The 20771-nt window shown below is 37.7% G+C and overlaps 1 protein-coding gene and 1 pseudogene across 2 annotated transcripts in view; one reads left to right on the top strand and one right to left on the bottom strand.

Annotated features, from left to right (window-relative positions):
- LOC108716634 (cilia- and flagella-associated protein 61) overlaps positions 1–5843 on the bottom strand; it is a 156078-nt gene extending 150235 nt beyond the window's left edge. The window contains exons 1-5 of one of the 2 annotated variants that reach the window (XM_018262905.2): positions 5710–5843; positions 2323–2488; positions 820–973; positions 662–738; positions 441–508 (exon numbers count right to left, since the gene is read on the bottom strand). In XM_018262905.2, coding sequence (XP_018118394.1) covers positions 441–508; positions 662–738; positions 820–973; positions 2323–2465 — 442 coding nt within the window. In that variant the 5' untranslated portion in view covers positions 2466–2488; positions 5710–5843. The remainder of the gene's footprint in view (positions 1–440; positions 509–661; positions 739–819; positions 974–2322; positions 2489–5709) is intronic. The other variant, XM_018262907.2, reaches the window with a different exon arrangement.
- Positions 5844–7224: 1381 nt separating this feature from the next.
- LOC108716111 lies at positions 7225–20292 on the top strand (annotated as a pseudogene).
- Positions 20293–20771: the final 479 nt, after the last annotated feature.

Genomic DNA, 20771 nt, shown 5'->3' with positions numbered 1-20771 from the left:
TCAAAGTCCATGTTTACTCACTAATGGACACTGGTCATGTTAATATGACATCACTAATTATTTGTTAGACAATTTATGTTGTGTTATTGCATAACAGCAAAAAAAAACAGATTTGGTAGGCAGTTGTGACAGAAACATATATTTGCACTATAGAATCCACACTTACAGAAGTGATCAAAGTTTAATATACAAACAAGTTTTTTTATGTTAATATTGGGGGGGGCAAGTCATTGTACAACTCTGTTGCACTAGTAAATGGAAACCCAAGCACTAGCAAACCTGTAGTATTTCAGCTTCCAACATCTATGCCAATCCAGCATGCAGCCTGGGTATTGTAGTTTTACAAGAATAAGTGTGGCAGCTCAGCAGTTTTAGTCCAGTATTTTTGTCAAATATCTGTGCTTTCAGAAAAACCTAAAATAATATCTGTATGAACTTACCAAGTGCTTCATCCTGTGGCGCTGTAAGACATATAAAGTGCAGGTATGGAACTGTATTGAACACCACCCTGCAGTGAGGATTATAGGATGTTAGTGACGGTAAGATAGAGGTGTATTCAACTGGAATGTGTCAAAGGGATTGCAGAAGTAATACACGCACAACAGATAAAACAACAATAAAACGATTGGTGTGAAATAGAATAACATCCTTGGACCATTACCGTATGATCTCCTGAATACACTGCTCAGAATATTCATCTTTGGCCACAAAAAGGTGCAGAAACAGCGTGTTCAGAGGCTGGAAATGAAAGAAAAGTCATTACTGAGCTGCAAAAATTGATGGCACAATACATGTAAATAGAGAATAGGTCATACTCACTGTGCAATTACATAGCTCCTTATAGTGTTTCGGCAGCTTTTCCTCCCACTCATCCTGATCCACAACATCCCAGTTTGGGTAATCCAAGAGGACAGCATTGGCCAGCACACCATTTTTTTCACTATAGACAGTCACAGCCAAGTTTGCTTTCTCACTGCAAAAAAACAAAATAACTTCATCATATAATTAAGTAATACCAAAACAGAGGCAGGAGGTGTCTAAATATTAGAGCAACAAATCATGTGTTGTGCTTGGTCCAGATAGCGAGATAAGCAGTTCTATACGTATTGCACTTGGATAATCTTGCAACACATTGGCAGAGAAATAATTTTCTAAGCAGAGCAACATCAGCAGATTTTCCGCTTTCTCTTGAGATTTTCTCCCAACCGTAAGACCAGTCAGCAGAACTGACCAGCAGATGGTGCTATTGTGTCATAATACTAGCCGTGTAAAAGCTTCTATCTTGAAAACTAAAAAAAATTATCCCTTGGGTAGGTAACAGACACAAGCATGAGTAATATCTCTTTGGTGGTAGAAATACCAAAACATTTAGGGGGTTATTTATTAAAAAATCCAAAAATATCTAAAAACTACTCAGACCAAATCCGCATGGGTTTTTCCCTTTATTTATCAATACATTTTTCCAAAAATTTCCTGTGCAGGAAAAAAAAAAAATCAAAAAAATCGTATCGTACAAAATTTTCAGATTTTACGCCCAGAAAACCACGAAATCTTCGGATTATTGAATGAAACTCTGTGCAAATCAGGATATCTTCGGGACTTCTCCATTTACTTATATACAACCTCGGCAGGTCTGAGATGACAGATTTTGGTAGGGATGCACCGAATTTAGGATTCAGCCTTTTCAGCAGGGTTTGGAATCCTCAGGCCTGGCCGGAACTGAATCCGAATCCTCATTTGCATATGCAAATTAGAGGTGGAAAGAGAAATCATGCACATTTTTGTCACAAAACAAGGAAGTACAAATATTTTTTTCCACTTTTTCCATTCCCATCCCTAATTTGCATATGCAAATTAGGATTAAGATTCGGTATTCAACCGAATCTTTCATGAAGGATTCGGGGGTTTGGCCAAATCCCAAAGAGTGGATTTAGTCCATCCCTAATTTTCGGATTCTGACTTTTTCCATCCTTGAGGTATAATAAATTCTGACTTTTTCAATTCTCGAGGTATAATAAATTCTGACTTTTTCAATCCTCGAGGTATAATAAATCCCGGCAAATTCTTTTTTTTTCCACTAAAAATTTGGATTTTATAGTAAAATAAACCTCAAATTTTTCAAGTTTTTGGCATTCAGACTTTAATAAATAACCCCCTTAGTGTCGGAGATGAAATGCTATATATATATATATATATATATATATATATATATATATATATATATATATATATATATATATATATAATATATATATTTCGTCAGGAAAATAATCTGGATTTAAAATATCTCTATAATAAACTGTTTTCCAGACAAATACTTACAGCAGATATATGACATTGACTCTCCCAAATATCCTTTCTGTGGTGGTTGTTTTGTGCTTAATGATACCATGAACATCTAGAGATTCCGTTCTCCTCACAGTTACAACTTCCTTTCTTCCATTTGGTGAAGTTAAAGTTATCATGATGATAAATAAAGATATGTGATCTGGATACAAATGCAGAGAACATGGAGAGATTAGTTTTGTGGAAAACCAGTCCCTGACTGGCAATCTGTAGACTGTAGCAAATGAAGGGGCAGCTGTATTTGGGCCTCAGGGGTTTTTTTTGGGTCCAGACCTGAGGTAGATCAAAGTAATGATGATGCAAGTATATTTACACACAGGCCATGAGAAAAAGAGGCAAAGTGTTATCTATAGAAGGGCAAGGCCCAGAATGTGAATAGGTGCACAGAATATATGTTTGTACATGGCCATTGAGGTGACATTCCCTGCACACACTGTATATATAGAGCAGGCATGTCCAAAGTGCGGCCCAGGGGCCAAATGCGGCCCATTTTTAAATTTACACCGGCCCTCAGTCTCCATCATGAAATTAATAATAATGAGGCCCCCCAGCACAGTGCAATCAGGAGTCCCATAGCCGTAATATTTTAGTAATAGTCACGTACTGGCATATAGTGACGCACTGCTTCACATAATTCTTTAGGGCTGAAGGTACAATAGATGTACTGACGTGCCAGTATAGTAAACTACGTGCCAGTACGTGTCTATTACTAACACCTTCAGCACACAGGCAGCAGTATAGACCAAGGGGCAGATCATTTCATTAATGTGCCCAAATATTACTGCTATGGCTCGGCCAGGAGTGCCCATACTTTACTAATGCGAGGTCTACTTTTAGTGATGTTGTCCCATTATGATCTACATCCATGAAAGCATTGTTAGCATTCTGTTCCATGGAAATATTACTTAAATATTGATTTATGAGAAAATGTTTATTGTTATCTTTAACAAACAACTATTACTTTGTAACCTTAACATAATTATCTGAATGGAAAGCATTAAATAAGGGCTTTAGACAAGATTGTTGACAGTGTCTTGACATCTACTGATCACCAGCTAAAGGTCTACTGTTAGATCCTGATCTACCTTTTGGGCACCCCTGGGCTAGGCAATTCCTTGTTTAAATGATGTTAATGGTTCAAAGAATGTCAGGCTGAATGGTCGGCCCCCACACATTTTCACCTCACCAAATCTGGCCCTCGTTGCAAAAAGTTTGGACACCCCTGATATAGAGTCTGTCTCTTAAATTTAAACTGGTTTGAATTCACACAAGTGAAAGAGAAGACACTAAACTTTACTCCAAAAATCCACATGCAATCGGCTATGTTTTTTTACCCACAATGCAGTGTTTTCCTAGAATTTCACTGGAATTTTAGAGGATCATGCAAAATCCAATGCCAGTTTTAAAGCTACCTTTACTCCGTGCACCATGTAAAGTGGATTAAAGTCAGTACCTCTGTGAGCAGCATTTGGATGGAGGTAACTGATTTTTGAACTGCCACTTGCCCCCCTTGGGGAGGTCTGACTACACATTAAATGGGTTGTTCACTTTCAGTATAATGTAGATAGTGATATGCTGAGAGAATTTGCAATTGATGTTCATTGTTTATTATTTGTGGGGTTTGAGCTTTTTATTTAGCAGCTGTCCAGTTTGCAATTATCTGGTTGCTAATGTCCGAATTACCCCAGCAACCATGCAGTGGAATAAGAGACCGGAATATGAGTAATAAACAGTAGCAATAACAATAAATGTGTATCCTTACAGAGCATTTGGTTTTTATTAGATGGGGACAGTGACCCCCATTTGAAAGCTTGAGAGAGTCAGAAGGTGGTGGCGAATAATTCAAAAACAATTAGAAAGAAAACATTAAGACCTATTGAAAAGTTCATAGAATTAGCCATTCTATAACATACTAAAAGTTAAAGGGATACTGTCATGGGAAAACATGTTTTTTTCCCCAAAATGCATCAGTTAATAGTGCTGCTCCAGAAGACTGATTTTTTTCATATTTAATTTTGACATCAGAAATGGGGCTAGACATAGTCAGTTTCCCATGTGCCCTCAGTCATGTGACTGGTGCTCGGATAAACTTCAGTCACTCTTTACTGCTGCACTGCAAGTTGGAGTGATATCACCCCCTTCGTTCCCTTCTCCCCCCAGAAGCATAACAACAGAACAATGGATTTGTTACTATTGAGTGCTGTTCTTATATCTACTAGGGAGCTTTTATCTGGTTGATATAAGAACAGCACTCAATAGTAACAAATCCAGGTCCCACTGTGACTCCATCAGTTAAACTGAGCAGGAGAAACAACAGCCTGCCAGAAAGCAGTTCCGTCCTAAAGTGCTGGCTCTTTCTGAAAGCACATGACCAGGCGAAATGACCTGAGATGGCTGCCTACACACCATACAATTATGGTCGAAGTATCCAAAAAATTACTTTGAATTTCGCATTGTATTACTTTGAAAATTCCCTTGAATTCACTTCAACCCTTGGTCAATCTGCCCCTAACTGTTTATGACACGAAACGTGTCAGGCTGTGGACACAATAAACTTTCTTCACTATAAACTATTGCCTGGTAGAAGATTGCCTTCATTGAGTGCCTGCTCCTTATTAAAGAATCTTATCAAACTGGAATTTATATTTAAGTAAATATTGTCCTACATCTCTTGCCTTGAACCACCATTTCGTTATGGTCTGTGTGCTGTCTCAGAGATCACCTGACCAGAAATACTACGACTCTAACTGTAGGAAGAAATGTGGAAGCAAAAGACACAACTCTGTCTTTTAATTTGCTCAAGTGACCTAACATGTTTGGTTTGTTTGTGTGCACCGTGAATCCTACGATCCCAGGGGATCTGATTTTTTTGAAATGGCAATATTCTATTTAGGATTACCCAATGGCACATACTACTACACAAGTATATTGTTATGAAAATGGTTTATTTACATGAAGCAGGGTTTTACACATGAGCTGTTTTATGCAATATCTTTTTATAGAGACCTACATTGTTTGAGGGGTATAGTTTTCCTTTAAGTCTCATTCACAGTAGATGAAGCAATGTTAAAAGTGCAGGACATTCGTATAAAGTGTATGTGTACTGGTACATAGCTCTACTTTGTGACTGTGTTAGTAAATGGCAGCCAAGATACAATTTATATATATATAGATAGATAGATAGATAGATAGATAGATAGATAGATAGATATATATATCTATATCTATATATATATATATAGATATATATATATATATATATAGTAGATATATATACACTCACAGACACAACTCAGGCATAAGGCTAGCTATGGGTCTCATATCTGTTATTCCATATATGCAAAAACTCAAAGTCCCCTTTACCTGACAGGAATCCCAGTAAGTTCGGCCACTCGTGCAGCAGCAGCAGCTATAAGGCACTTACGCAGGTTCTGGACGCGACATTGCGTTACCATGGACACGGAACTGGGCGTGGTATTCACCACAGGGCGGTCAGCGTATCAGAAAAAAGGTCTACGTAGAACGTAGAACCAACGCTTTACGTCATTACGCTTTCTCTGTTGCTACCTGTTAGGTTGTGCGGTAGACGTGAAAAAAATGGCGTCCACAGCGGCAGGGAAGCAGCGAGTCTTGAATTGTTAGTTGTAAGTGGTAGCGGCGAGAATTTAATCTCAGACTCAGAGAGAGACTGGGACAAGCGTGAAGGTTTAGGATCTGCTCCATTGTATCTATATAGTGTTGCCAATAGCCCTCTTTAATAAGGGACACGTGGAATGTACAGGAGTGATGCAGCTCAACTTCATTCTGTACAACTGAAACTGTGCCAATGACTTGCCGCATCACTATTGTACATAGATGCTGACGTCTGTGAGGAGAACTAAGCAATGTGCTACAGCTATGGGACCTGTTATCCAGAATGCTCGGGACCTGGGGTTTTCAGGATAATGGATCTTTCTGTAGTTTGGATCTCCATACCTTAAGTCTACTAGAAAATCTTCTAAACCATAAATAAACCCAATAGGCTGGTTTTGCCTCCAGTAAAGATTAATTACATCTTAGTTTGGATCAAGTAAAAGATACTGTTGTATTATTACAGAGAAAAAGTTAATCATTTCATTAAAAGGTGACCTTCCGCTAATTGTAGATAATCGGTTTCTGGATACAGTAGAACCACATTTTACATTTTTCCGGGGACCAGGAAAAAATGATGTAAAATCCGGGAAAATGTAAAACCAAGGAGATGTGTTAAAGTAACTTCTTCAAGTACTGAAAGGATATAAGCACAGGAGTCTGTTTTACTTCGAGATACAATATTTACTGTGTTAATAACAAGGGTTAAGCATTGCAGCGTTAAAGGGGTTTTTCACCTTTGAGATAACTTTTAGTATGATGTAGAGAGAGATATTCTAAGACAATCTGCAATTTGAAGGTTTTTGAGTTATTTAGCTTTTTATTGAGCAGCTCATCAATTTGCATCTTAACAAATCTGGTAACTAGTATCCAAATTACCCTAGCAACCATGCATTGATAAGACTAAGAGGCTGGCATGAATAGAAGGATCAGTACTAAAAAGTAACAATACATTTGTAGCCTTACAGAGCATTTGTTTTTTAGAAGGGAGTCGGTCACCATTTGAAAGCTGCAAAGAGTCAAAAGAAAAAGGCAAATAACTATAAAAAATAAATAATGAAAACCAATTGAAAAGTTGCTTAGAATTGGCCATTCTAGAACATTAAAAAAAGTTACCATAAAGGTGTACCACCCCTTTAATGTTACACTACGAGGGGGCATGTGCAAGGCCCCTCTGTCAGTCACATACACAACCTAAAGCAATACGTGATTGGTGTATAAGGGGCAGACTAATTGCAATTGGCCATTTACAGGCAGAACCATGGCAAAAAATACATCTGGTTAGTACTTTTAACCTTTTTATTTCACAAATAACATTTATAGAGGGAAATAAAGCAGTTTTTGCGTACATCATGACAACATTTTGATGTAAAATCCAGGAAAACATTACTTAAAATCAGGGAAATACACCCATTGAAATTCATTATAAATTGGTGGAACCACAAATAAAAAATGTAAAATGTGTGGAAATCTTAAAATCAGGCTACTTAAAATCGAGCTTTCACTGTAATGCATTCCATATCTGTATAATGAAGGCTATGAGGCACAAGGTAGATTTTACTAGTGCTTTTAGCAGTGCCACCCAGCAGGCCTTTTACATTTCTCTTTTTATATGTTGGTACCAAGGGAGAGATCATGAACCCATGAATGGACTGGAACGAGCATATCTAAGGGAGGGTAAATGCAGTGTATAAACAGCCTGAAATCAGCAGGTTGTAAGTTGCAGTAGTGTTGCATGATCTGAGCACAGAAACTCAATGCTCTCCAGCCTGTCATCCCCTGCAGGTTACTCCCCATATCCCTCTGATGCCAGACACTTGTTGCTGCAACAGTTTTCCTGTTTTTCCAACATAAATGTTAATATTTTTTTCCCCAACTGACTTTTTGTTCTTGTTCCACTCAAGGTTAAAAACAAAGCACCTGCAGAGGTGCAGATAACTGCCGAGCAGCTGCTGAGAGAGGCCAAAGAGAGGGAGCTTGAACTTCAGAAGTTCAAACATATCCCATAATTTTTGCATTCGGAAAAATGTGCAAGAAAAGGTGCATTAACTGAAAGTAAATATCTGAATATAAACACTGCTTGAACATCCGGAAATATATAAATGTATTGGATTTTTTTTTATTTAAGGAATAGTCTGCTGTGGATATTGTTCAGGTATTCACGGTCACTTGTGTCCAAGGTATAAATCATAATAAATATAGACTAGCATCCTTAGAAGATGCAAACTACATGAGCTGTAATGTTAAACGTGATATCTTTCTTTCAGACCCTTGAAGATAATATCAGGAAGAACAGAACGGTTATAAGTAACTGGATAAAATATGCACAATGGGAGGAAAGTCTAAAGGAAGTTCAGAGGTATGTGCCTTGTTAAATTGGCATACATGGAGTCAAATTAATGTATGCTTTTTAATGGTGTGGATTTTTTTTTCCTTTTTAGATCACGGTCTATATACGAGCGTGCGTTAGATGTGGATTACAGAAGTATTACACTATGGCTAAAGTATGCAGAGATGGAGATGAAGAACCGCCAGGTTAATCATGCTCGAAATATCTGGGACCGAGCAATTACCATCCTACCCAGGGTCAATCAGTTTTGGTAGGTTTGTTACCTTTCAAAAAGATTCATAATTTTTTTAGCATCTTAAGGCTTTTCAGAGGATTACTCCAGAACAGGGGTCCCCAACCTTTTTTTACCCGTGAACCACATTCAAATGTAAAAAGAGTTGGAGAGCAACACAAGCATGAAAAAGTCCCTTGGGGTGCCAAATAAGGGCTGTGATTGGCTATTTGGTTGCCCCTATGTGGACTGGCAGACTACAAGAGGCTCTACTTGGTACTATACTTAGTTTTTATGCAATTAAAACTTGCTTCCAAGCCTGGAATTCAAAAATAAGCATCTGCTCTGAGGACACAGAGAGCAACATCCAAGGGGTTGGAGAGCAACATGTGGCTCGCGAACTACTGGTTGGGGATCACTGCTCCAGAAATATTATATATCTACAGTTTGTTTGGCCATTTCCCTGTGAGCATGCATTTATGATTAGGCGGCGCACTCAGAAGCCCTCTCGAAAATAGAATTGCTTGCTTTCAATTTACGGATAAAACAGGTTTTCTTTATTTCAAAATCACAGCGCCATAAGGTCTGACGCGTTTCGTGTCACTGCATTTCATCAGAGGTCTCTGATGCGCCGACTAATCGATAGACGCATGCTGTGAATAGTTTCCCTTAGTGACGGACTCAGGGCGGCAGCACCTGAGTCACAACACAGTCCGGGTAAGAATTTATATAAGATTATCTTGCGGGTGCGTGGGGAGTTGATACCGCTCCAGTAACATAGTGTAAGGTCTGGGGCTGGAGGCACCCGGGCCATAAAGTGAAAACGGTGAGCGAGTTAGAACAATAGTCAAGAGAATATCGGGAACTGATGTTACGAATTTTAGATTAATTGAGGAAATCCTTGATATAGCGCTGGATGTGTGTTTGTGTACATTTCCCCGATGAGGACAATATGCGGCTAATATGTAGCTTGCTTCTGTTTCGTAGTTTTTAATGTCCTTTGGTGTGTCCTAAAATAAATACTTTGGCCTTTGAGTAATAAAAGGCAGCCCTTTGATATTTGCAGGTACAAGTATACCTACATGGAAGAGATGCTTGGGAATGTGGTCTATTTATGAAAGATATATCCTTTGTTTATAAGTAGAAATATGCAACGACCCATTGAGTATTCTCTAGAATAGGTGCTGTGATGTACAATAATTTCAGCACTAGAGCTAAAACCTATGAAGTAGGTATAAAGTAAGTAAGTATAAATGTAAATATTAGAACTCAAAAAAATTGATTCTTTAACATCCCTGTACTTGTAATTGTGCACCCTGATGTGAAGAACTGGATAAAATATGCTCGCTTTGAAGAGAAGCACGGTTATATTGCCCACAGACAGAAAGTTTATGAGAGGGCTGTGGAATTCTTTGGGGAAGATCACATGGATGAAAACCTGTATGTTGCATTTGCTAAATTTGAAGAACATCAGAAAGAAGTGAGTTTTACTTAGCTTTAGCCAAAATTTGTAATTTTGAACTAAAGTATAGTGACCTTCTTTATTCCGGTTGTTCACCTTTGAGGTAAGTTTTATTATGATATAGAGAAGGATATTCAATTTCAATTTAAAAATTGGTTTTTATTTGTGTTTTTTAGCTTGTTATTTAGCTTTTTATTCAGCAGCTCTCCAGTTCGCAATTACAACAGTTTCTAGGGTCCAATTTACCCTAGCAACCATGCATTTATTTGAATAGGAGACTGGAATATGAATAGGAGAGAGCCTGAATAGAAAGATGAGTAATGACAATACATTTGTAGCTATACTACATTTACATTTGTAGATTTTTATATGTGACCCCCATTGGAAAGCTGGAAAGAGTCAGAAGAAGGCAAATACTTTAACATCTATAAAAAATAAAGAAATAAAGACCAATTGAAAAAGTTGCTTAGAATTGGCCACTCCAACATACTAAAAGAGAAAACTTAAAGGTGAATCACCCCTTTAATATTCTCTTGATGTAGCTTCTACCATCTTGTTGCAGTGTAAAATTAAATTCCGTATATAAAAATTGGTTTCCGAGTAGAAAAGGTACATTCATCCCCTTCTAATTTTTTTCTTTAAAAGCTGCATAAGGCACATTCCTAACAAATAGGACATTCCTAACAAATATCATTTAGTTCCATGGCAACCAGCCAGCGATGTGGATCACAAATTCCATATGCGTGTTTTATTTTATGGATTTCTTTATCTGGTGTTGCTAACAATTGCATTTTAAAACACCTGGAGAGATGACTGACATTCAGCTTGGGTATTCCTCACCTTCCTTGCTGCTTGTGCCGACAGTTACTGTTTCCTCCACATGCAATTAAGATGTGTGATTATTGCACATTATTACATCCTATTCATCATTTTTATTGTTCTCTAAATAGTTTGAAAGAGTCCGTGTCATCTATAAATATGCCCTGGACAGAATAGCAAAACAACAGGCCCAAGAGTTGTTCAAGAATTACACAATTTTTGAGAAGAAATATGGCGACCGGAGAGGTATTGAAGATATTATCGTTAACAAACGTAGGTTCCAGTATGAGGAAGAAGTAAAGGTAAGCAGCAATATTATATGCAACTTCTAAATCCGAAAACTCTACGAAGGATAAGCTTGCTAAAAAGTAAAGCCATTTCATTGAAGTGGCTACACACAGGCCAAGTGAAGAGGAGTTCTAGCTCCTCTCAATTTCCTTTCAGATGTCAGGATACATAATCCTCAATCCACCAGGATTATCTGTCTAAACTGCCCACTTTACTAAATATGACCAGATGAACAGGCATGCATGTCAGCCAAAACTAGTTTGTATGGCTAGCTGTAGTGTGATTCTTGTATTTCAGTCTATTGGCTGCTAGAGAATGTTTATAGAACCCCTTTTCAAGCATTTGTAGTGATTTATAATATTTTATTGTTACGCATTTAGCAACAAGGCCAATTATGTATAGGTTCAAGATGGTTTAACCACTAAACTGCTGTAGATCATAGAACCTTTAGTGCTGACTTCCAGCACCATAGATTTTACATTTAAAGATTAGAGATAAGTGAATTTATATGCCAGCCATGGATTCCCTATATAAAAGAAATGAAATGAAAGCAATGCCAGAAGTGCAATACAGTGTTAACAGAATGGCACAAATGTAAGAAGTAGAATGCAGAGCTGACAGTCTTTCAAAACAACTAATACATGTATGGATTTCTTTCTCCCAAAGCTAATCCTCATAATTACGATGCTTGGTTTGATTACCTGCGGCTGGTTGAAAGTGATGCTGATCCTGATACAGTTCGAGAAGTTTATGAACGAGCGATTGCCAATGTGCCACCTACAAAGGAAAAAAGGCACTGGAAGAGATACATTTATCTGTGGATAAACTATGCCTTGTACGAGGAGCTAGAAGCAAAGGTGAAAAGATTTGTATTCCAGAAGAAACAGTCATTACTGTGTTTGCCAGCCCCACCCTTCTCTGGCGGTTTGTCATTATCTAGCTGTCCTCTGAAATGGGGTCTTTTTGGCGACTACCGCTATTGATTAACTAAAGTAGCATAAATATCTTTGGATACAACACAGTAAACTTTATGACCCAACATTTGGTTTATCAATAATGGTTTATACTTCTTTAAAGAATAAGGAAAGGCTAAACTTAAGTAAGCTTTATCAGAGAGGTCTATATAAATACACCAGTAAAACCTCAAAGTAATGCTACTCTGAGTCCACTGTCACAAGAAACACAACATTTCTTTCCTTCTATTGTGTACACATGGACTTCTACATAGTAACATAGTAAGTAAGGTTGAAAAAAGACACATGTCCATCGAGTTCAACTTTTTTTTTTATTAACTACCTATCTGCCAGTTGATCCAGAGGAAGGCAAAAAACCCATCTGAAGCCTCTCCAATTTGCCTCAGAGGGGGGAAAAATTCCTTCCTGACTCCAAAATGGCAATCGGACTAGTCCCTGGATCAACTTGGACTATGAGCTATTTCCCATAACCCTGTATTCCCTTACTTGCTAAAAAGCTATCCAACCCCTTCTTAAAGCTATCTAATGTATCAGCCTGTACAACTGATTCAGGGAGAGAATTCCACATCTTCACAGCTCTCACTGTAAAAAACCCCTTCCGAATATTTAGGCGGAACCTCTTTTCTTCTAATCGGAATGGGTGACCCCGTGTCAGCTGGAAAGACCTACTGGTAAATAAAGCATTAGAGAGATTATTACATGATCCCCTTATATATTTATACATAGTCATCATATCACCCCTTAAGCGCTTCTTCTCCAGCGTGAACATCCCCAATTTGGCCAGTCTTTCCTCATAGCTAAGATTTTCAATACCTTTAACCAGCTTAGTTGCCCTTCTCTGTACCCTCTCTAATACAATAGTGTCCTGTTTGAGTGATGGAGACCAAAACTGTACATCATATTCTAGATGGGGCCTTACAATTGCTCTATACAGTGGAAGAATGACCCCCTCCTCCCTTGACTCTATGCCCCTTTTAATACAGCTCAAGACCTTATTTGCCCTTGATGCTGCTGACTGGCATTGCTTGCTACAGCCAAGTTTATCATCTACAAGGACTCCAAGGTCTTTTTCCATAATGGATTTGCCTAGTGCAGTCCCATTAAAGGTATAAGTGGCTTGGATATTTTTACATCCCAGGTGCATGACTTTACATTTATCAACATTGAATCTCATTTGCCACTTAGCTGCCCAGATTGCCAGTTTGTCAAGATCCTGTTGCAAGGATGCCACATCCTGGATGGAATTAATTGGGCTGGATAGTTTTGTGTCATCTGCAAACACTGATACATTACTTACAACACCCTCCCCTAAGTCATTAATGAACAAGTTAAATAAAAGTGGACCCAATACTGAGCCCTGGGGGACCCCACTAAGAACCTTACTCCAAGTAGAGAATGTCCCATTAACAACCACCCTCTGTACCCGATCCTGTAGCCAGTTTCCTATCCACGTGCAAACGACTTCATGAAGCCCAACAGACCTTAGTTTAGAAAGCAGTCGTTTGTGGGACACAGTATCAAACGCTTTGGCAAAATCCAAATAGATCACATCTACTGCCCCCCCACTGTCCAGAATCTTACTTACCACATCATAAAATGCAATCAAATTCGTCTGACATGACTTATCCTTCATAAAGCCATGCTGATTGTTGCTCATAATGCCATTCATTAGGACAAAATTTTGAATGTGATCCCTTAACAAGCCTTCAAATAATTTGCCCACCACAGATGTCCAGTTTACTGGCCTATAATTGCCAGGCTGAGATCGTAATCCCTTTTTAAATATTGGAATAACATCAGCTTTTCTCCAATCCATAGGCACCATACCAGATGAATCTGAGAAAATCAGAAATAAGGGCTGATCTAAAACTGAACTAAGCTCTCTTAGAACCCGGGGGTGTATGCCATCAGGCCCTGGAGCCTTGTTTACATTAATTTGTATTAAAGCTTTTTGAATCATATCCTGAGTTAGCCACTGACTAGATTGAGCTGAACCAATTGTGCAGTTATTAAGTGAGCCTGTGAACCCAGACTTTCTGTATCAGACTTCCTGTTTTCATCTTAAACCGCTAGGGCTTGAGCATGCTCAGTTTGCTCCTTTCATTCTCCCCTCCCTGCTTTAATCTGAGCCCAGAGCTATGAGTGAGCAGGGAGAGACTCAGGCAGGAAGCCATGTTGCACCAAGCTAATATGGCAGCTTCTATCCTAAACAAACAGAGCTTCCAGAGCTGCTTATTCAGGTATAGTGAAGCATTCCACAGAATAATTATGTTATAGCTTGGACTATTGTGACTAATCTATTGCAATAAACTGCTTCAGTAGCTTTCCTTCTTCTTTAGCGGAAATATATCATTATAGGAAACTGCACAGAACTAAGCCTGTTAGTTCTGTGCAGTTTCCTATAATGATATATTTCCGTTAAACAGAATGAATAAGAATGCCTGATATAAAGGGAAAAGGAGACTTTCTGATGATGATGATGATGTCCTAATCTGTAAGCAATATGTGTACACTAGGCATTTATTTACATTGAGTTACACTGTGCATTTTGGTCACTAGATGACAGTTGTGTCACGCTAGGGATAAAACTGCTCCTTATGCAGGAAACCGTCTTATGAACATGGATTATGTGTGATGTTTATTATACTTTTATCAGTTGTTTATCCTAGTGCATTTCATTTTCTAAGCGAGATGTGACTTCTGAATCAAAGGGATAATGCAACTAAAATATTTCATTTTAGTGAATGGACAAATAATGATGGTATTTTATATACTGTAATCTAATTTTTTCATCTTACTTTCAATCTTTCAGGACCCAGAGCGAACAAGGCAAGTTTATCAGGCCTGCTTGGAACTAATCCCTCATAAAAAGGTAAGAATCTTTGTAAATTTTATATTTGTAGAGATAATTTGCATTGAGACACTTTGGTCGCTGAAATTACATAAGACTCACAGCAAACAAAATTTCTAGTACAGGTATGGGACCTATTATTCAGAATGCTCGGAACCTATCCGGATAACGGATCTTTCCATAATTTGGATTTTAATAACTTAAGTCTACTAGAAAATCATCCAAACTTTAAATAAACCCACTAGGCTGTTTGTGTTTCCAATTAGGATTAATTATATGTTAGTTTGAATCAAGTACAAGCTACTGTTTTTAATTATTACAAAGAAAAAATAAATATTTTTTTTAAAAATTTGGATAAAATTGAGTTCATGGAAGACAGGTTTTCCATAATTTGGAGCTTTCTGGATAACCGTTTTTTGGATAACTGATCCCATACCTGTAGTAAAATGTGTGGATATATCTGTAATTGGGGACAGGGCTGAGCAGCCCACTCTTAAACCCTTGTGCATAGCATCAGGTAGGGGGTGAATGCAGTCGTGTCTCATGAGATAGACTTGCTCCCTGCACTGGAGTCATACATAAGGTTGCCTTAATTATGTCTTCATCACATTCTACTCATAATCATTTTTATTGACAAGACATTGAATGCAAATTAGCATGTGCTAAAAATGTTTGTGTTTCTGATCTGCTGCATGGTAATCTAGTTTTATTTTACAGTTCACATTTGCAAAAATCTGGCTGATGTACTCACAGTTTGAGATCAGACAAAAAAACCTTCCATTTGCAAGAAGAGCTTTGGTAAGTTTAGTCAAAGGGGAAACTCTACTCTATACTCTATCTATTTCTGCCCCAATATTTGTCTATATCCCTATTGCTTAACCGTTGGTTCCAAGTTGTTGCAGAACTACAACTTCTATCATGCCTTGATTTAACATGCAAGTGTGCTGGAAGTTATAGTCCTGCAATATCTAGGGACTCAATGTTCCGTTGTAGTTAACTCACTCGCTATGTGAGCTGTGTGGTATTGCTTCTAATATATCCATAGAAAGCATCGGAGTCCAATTAGGTGGCCCATACTTAATAATCCTTACAGGGCAATTGTGCAGAGACTATTCTTAGTCTAGGACTTATCCCTTCAGGGTCCTTGTCACATATTTACCCTGCATGGCATGTAACTTATGCCACTACCATTATCTATAAAATGCACCTATATAAATCTGTAGCAGAATGAGAAGTTGGAAGCAAATGAATGTTCACAATGTAGAATTTTAGGTCTGTTTGATATTTGTAATTGTTGATTGCCACCATCCAAATAAAGGGGCAGATCACAGAACTTGTAAAACCATTTAAGTTCTTCAATAATTTTGAGAGTGGAAGAAAATTCATGAAGTTTGTAAAGGTTTCCAGCATTATTCATTGGAGGCTTATTTTATCTTTTTATATTATACTGATGCATCTAAAGGGTGTCTTGCCAGTTGGGGAGGCTGTTTATCAAAGGTTGAATTTTGAATAAATGTAAATCTATTTTTTTTTTTAATTTGAATATACTCACAGTTTCGACTGGGTGGTTATTTAAAGGGGTGGTTCACCGTTACACTTTTAGTATGTTATAGAATGGCTAATTCTAAACAACTTTTCAATTGGCCTTTATTTTTCATAAATTTTTAATTACTATATTTGCCTTCTACTTCTGACTCTTTTCAGCTTTCAAATGGGGGTCACAGACCCCATCTAAAAAACAGATGTTCTAAAAGGCTACAACTTTATTGTTATTGTTACTTTTATTACTCATCTTACTATACAGGACCTTTCCTATTCATATTCCAGTCTCTTATTCAAATCAATGCATTGTTGCTAGGGTAATTTGGACCCTAGCAACCCGACTACAGAAATTGCAAACTGGAGAGCTGCTGAATAAAAAGCTAAATAACTCAAAAACCACAAATAGAAAAAAAAATTAAAACCAATTGCAAATTGTCTCAGAATATCACTCTCTGCATCATACTAAAAGTTAACCCAAAGGTGAACAACCCCTTTAAGAAAAAAATTGAATGTCTAATATTCAATCGAATGGTTCCGACCCGAAAATTCGAACCTCAAATGTCAGGAAGGCAATTAACATCTCCAAATGGCTCAACCGACCTCTGCCATTGGCTTCTACATGAACTCGGCAGGTTTTAGGTGGCGAATATTCGAAAATTAGAACGGTTTCCATGGTCGGGGTGTGATAAATCTCACATTTGAACTTGCATTCGAATAGGGGAAATAAAATTCAAATGTGTGAAATTTGAAACTCGAAAATTTGAATTTACTATTCTACCCTTGATAAATCTGCCCCCAAGTGTTCAGTTCAGGAAATATTTATCTTTCCAGTTGCTAATGTGCTGATGTTGTTCTGTAATACCTTAATCACACAGGGCACTTCCATTGGTAAATGTCCTAAGAACAAACTGTTTAAAGGTTACATTGAACTGGAGCTGCAGCTAAGAGAATTTGACCGTTGCCGAAAGCTTTATGAAAAATTTTTGGAGTTCACCCCCGAGAACTGCACAACATGGATAACATTTTCAGAGTTGGAGACTATATTGGGTGACGTTGAATGAGCTCGCGCAATATATGAACTGGCTATTGGGCAGCCACGACTTGATATGCCTGAGGTATGAACCAGTGATTTCATGTGACCTTTTTGGGTTTTTCACTGCATACAGTCAGGTTTCTTATATAAATGGTACAGATTTATTATTGGGGATCGGTTTCTTTTTCAGATAATAAAGTAAAATTTTTATTTTTGCCTTTCTGTCCCCTTTAATGTTTCCAACTCCAGCTGCAGGGACAAAGATCGTGGAGCCAGATTTAAACAGATAAACTGGGATTCTATTTGGAGGATTTTTTTTGCTGCAGCCACTGGTTCTGGAGAGTTGGAGAAAGTTTGTATTAAACAATAGAAAAACTATAAAATCCACATTATTGGGGAAGCTGGGAAACTGACAATATGTCTAGCCCCATGTCAGATTTGAAAATTGAATATAACAAAATCTATTTGCTCTTTTGAAAAATGGATTCAGTGCAGAATTCTGCCGGAGCAGCACTATTAACTGACGCATTTAAAAAAAAACATGTTTTCCCATGTCAGTATCCCTTTAAGTAATGATCGTTAACACCATTCAGTAAAAAGATTAGTTGGTTGTAGTTGCTCATCCAGCACTTACACAATAGAGGTTTTATTCTATAGTTCTGTAGAGCCATAAATAGCATTTGTCTCTTGTTTATTTTCAGTTTTAAAACGAATCCCATTGTATTCTTCAAATGTGTCGGACTTCCCCTTATAGCCGTCTGTTGTTGTTGATCATTACAGGTGCTCTGGAAATCTTACATTGATTTTGAAATCGAACAAGAAGAATTTGATAAAACCAGAAACCTTTACAGGAGGCTTCTCCAAAGAACACAGCATGTCAAGGTATTTCACTTTGCAAATAATACACATTCAAATTCCATGAAGTAATAGAACAAATAAATATTAAACAAAACATATGATTATGTAGTAGAGACTATCTTTACATGTACAGTTAAGTGTCAGGAAAGAGCTTCTTAGGCACAAACATTTTGGGGTCTCTGCATGCCACAAACTTGACAATTGGACATCAAACTCTCCTGGCCACAAACTTGACAATTGGACATCAAACTCTCCTGGCCACAAACTTGACGATTGGGCATCAAACTCTCCTGGCCACTAACTTGGCAATTGGGCATCAAACTCTCCTGGCCACTAACTTGAAAATTGGGCATCAAATCTCCTGGCATTTATATTAAGGATTTTTTAAGTAAATGTGGGAGATAAGAAATTGTAAAGTACAAACTTTGAGGCCATTTTTAGACATACAGGTATAGGATACGTTATCTGGAAACCCGTTATCCAGAAAGCTTAAAGCATTTTCCATAGAGTCCATTATAACCAAATAATTCAGTTTAAAAAAAAAAAATCAATTTTCCTTGTAATAAAACTGTACCTTGTACTTCTTCCCAACCAAAATATAATTAATCCTTATTAGGGATGCACCGAATCCAGGATTCGGATTCGGCCGAATCCTTGTGCCCGGCCAAACTGAATCCGAACCCTAATTTGCATATGCAAATTAGGGGTGGGGAGGGAAATCTCGTGGCTTTTTGTCACAAAACAAGGACGTAAAAATGTTTTCCCCTTCCCACCCCAAATTTGCATATGCAAATTAGGATTTGGTTCGGTATTCAGCCGAATCTTTCTCAAAGGATACGGGGGTATGTCCGAATCCAAAATAGTGGATTTGGTGCATCCCTCATCCTTATTGAATGCAAAACAATCCTATTGGGTTTAATGTTGATGTTTAAGAAGGTGTGGGAAACCAAATTACAGAAAGATACCCCAGATCCCGAGCATTCTGGATAACAGGTCCCATACCTGTACTATAAAAACCACCAACCTTTGCAAAGCTTTGTAGTTTGGAGTAAAAAGAGACATTTTTAATCTTACAATCTAAAGTATGCTTATTTCTGCTGTGATCTTCTATTTTTTACCTTCATAAAACAATATATTAGAGACATATAAATATAGTGAATAAACCTATGGACTTGAGTTATCTAAACGAAGCAAAACGATGAGTTCTCTACTCTTTCATTCTTTTTCCCTCCTCAGGTCTGGATTAGCTTTGCTCAATTTGAACTGACCAGCAGCAGTGAGGAGCAATTGGGCAAATGCAGACAGATCTATGAAGAAGCCAATAAAGGCTTAAGAAATTGTGAGGAGAAAGAGGAAAGGCTGATGCTGCTGGAATCTTGGAGAAGCTTCGAAGAGGAATTCGGGACAGAATCCACAAAAGAAAGAGTGGTCAAACTCATGCCTGAAAAGGTCAAGAAGAGAAGAAAACTGCAAGCAGAAGATGGGGTAAGAGTTGCCCCCCAGTATGCTGCCTTTAGTGCATTCGTATAAGGGGGTTCTCTCTAGCACTGCCCCCCTGTGTTTCTTTTATTATTATTATTATTACCTTTGTTTGTACCGTCTAAATGCAGAATCACTAAGGGCTTTTATTTTGTTTCTACCAGTCTGACGCAGGATGGGAGGAATACTACGATTATATCTTTCCAGAGGAAGCTGCCAATCAGCCCAATCTTAAACTGCTGGCAATGGCCAAAATGTGGAAGAAACAGCAGAAACAGGAGGATCAGACAGATGAACTGGATCCTGATAAAGACATTGATGAGAGCAATTCCTGACACTGATTTTTCCAGTGTCTCTGCTTTTTGTTTGTACATTGTGCCACTTACCAGTGACTCTTCTACGGCTGCTTTTTTTAAAAAAAATAATAAAACCTGTCTGAATATAATTAATACATTTAGCAGAATTTTATTTTCATTGTCTCTTAATGGTGGAAATCAGTCAGTAAAGAAATGAATGTAGGGGGGGCAATATATCAGTTGACTCTTGATTTTTTACTAGGACAGGAATATCTTAAAGGGGACCCGTAACCCAAAAAAATATTCCAAATCCTATTTTATTATGTTAGTCCAGCAAAAGGAACTTTAATTACACTATATAAATTATTTGAATCTTGTTTCCTTCAGTCTGATGATTCATAAAAATAGCAAGCAGGCAGGAGCCATTTTGTGGACACTGTTATTAAGACAAGTCTTGTATAATCTCAGAATCTTGACAGGTAGGCCAGGGTGGAGGAGGGAGGGGGGAGTGATTTTTGCAGAATTTCCTTCTCCTTTAAATGAGTTTGCACCTGCTATGGATGCTTTAATAAAAAAAAGAATGTGAATTTCATGTTTAATTTGAAAAGACTTTTATTATACAGATTTTTATG

The sequence above is a fragment of the Xenopus laevis genome, chromosome 5L (genome assembly GCF_017654675.1).
Source record: "Xenopus laevis strain J_2021 chromosome 5L, Xenopus_laevis_v10.1, whole genome shotgun sequence".
NCBI classification, from domain to species: Eukaryota; Metazoa; Chordata; class Amphibia; order Anura; family Pipidae; genus Xenopus; species Xenopus laevis.
Note: the sequence above shows the minus strand (reverse complement) of the source record. Positions and strands in the feature narration are given on the sequence as shown.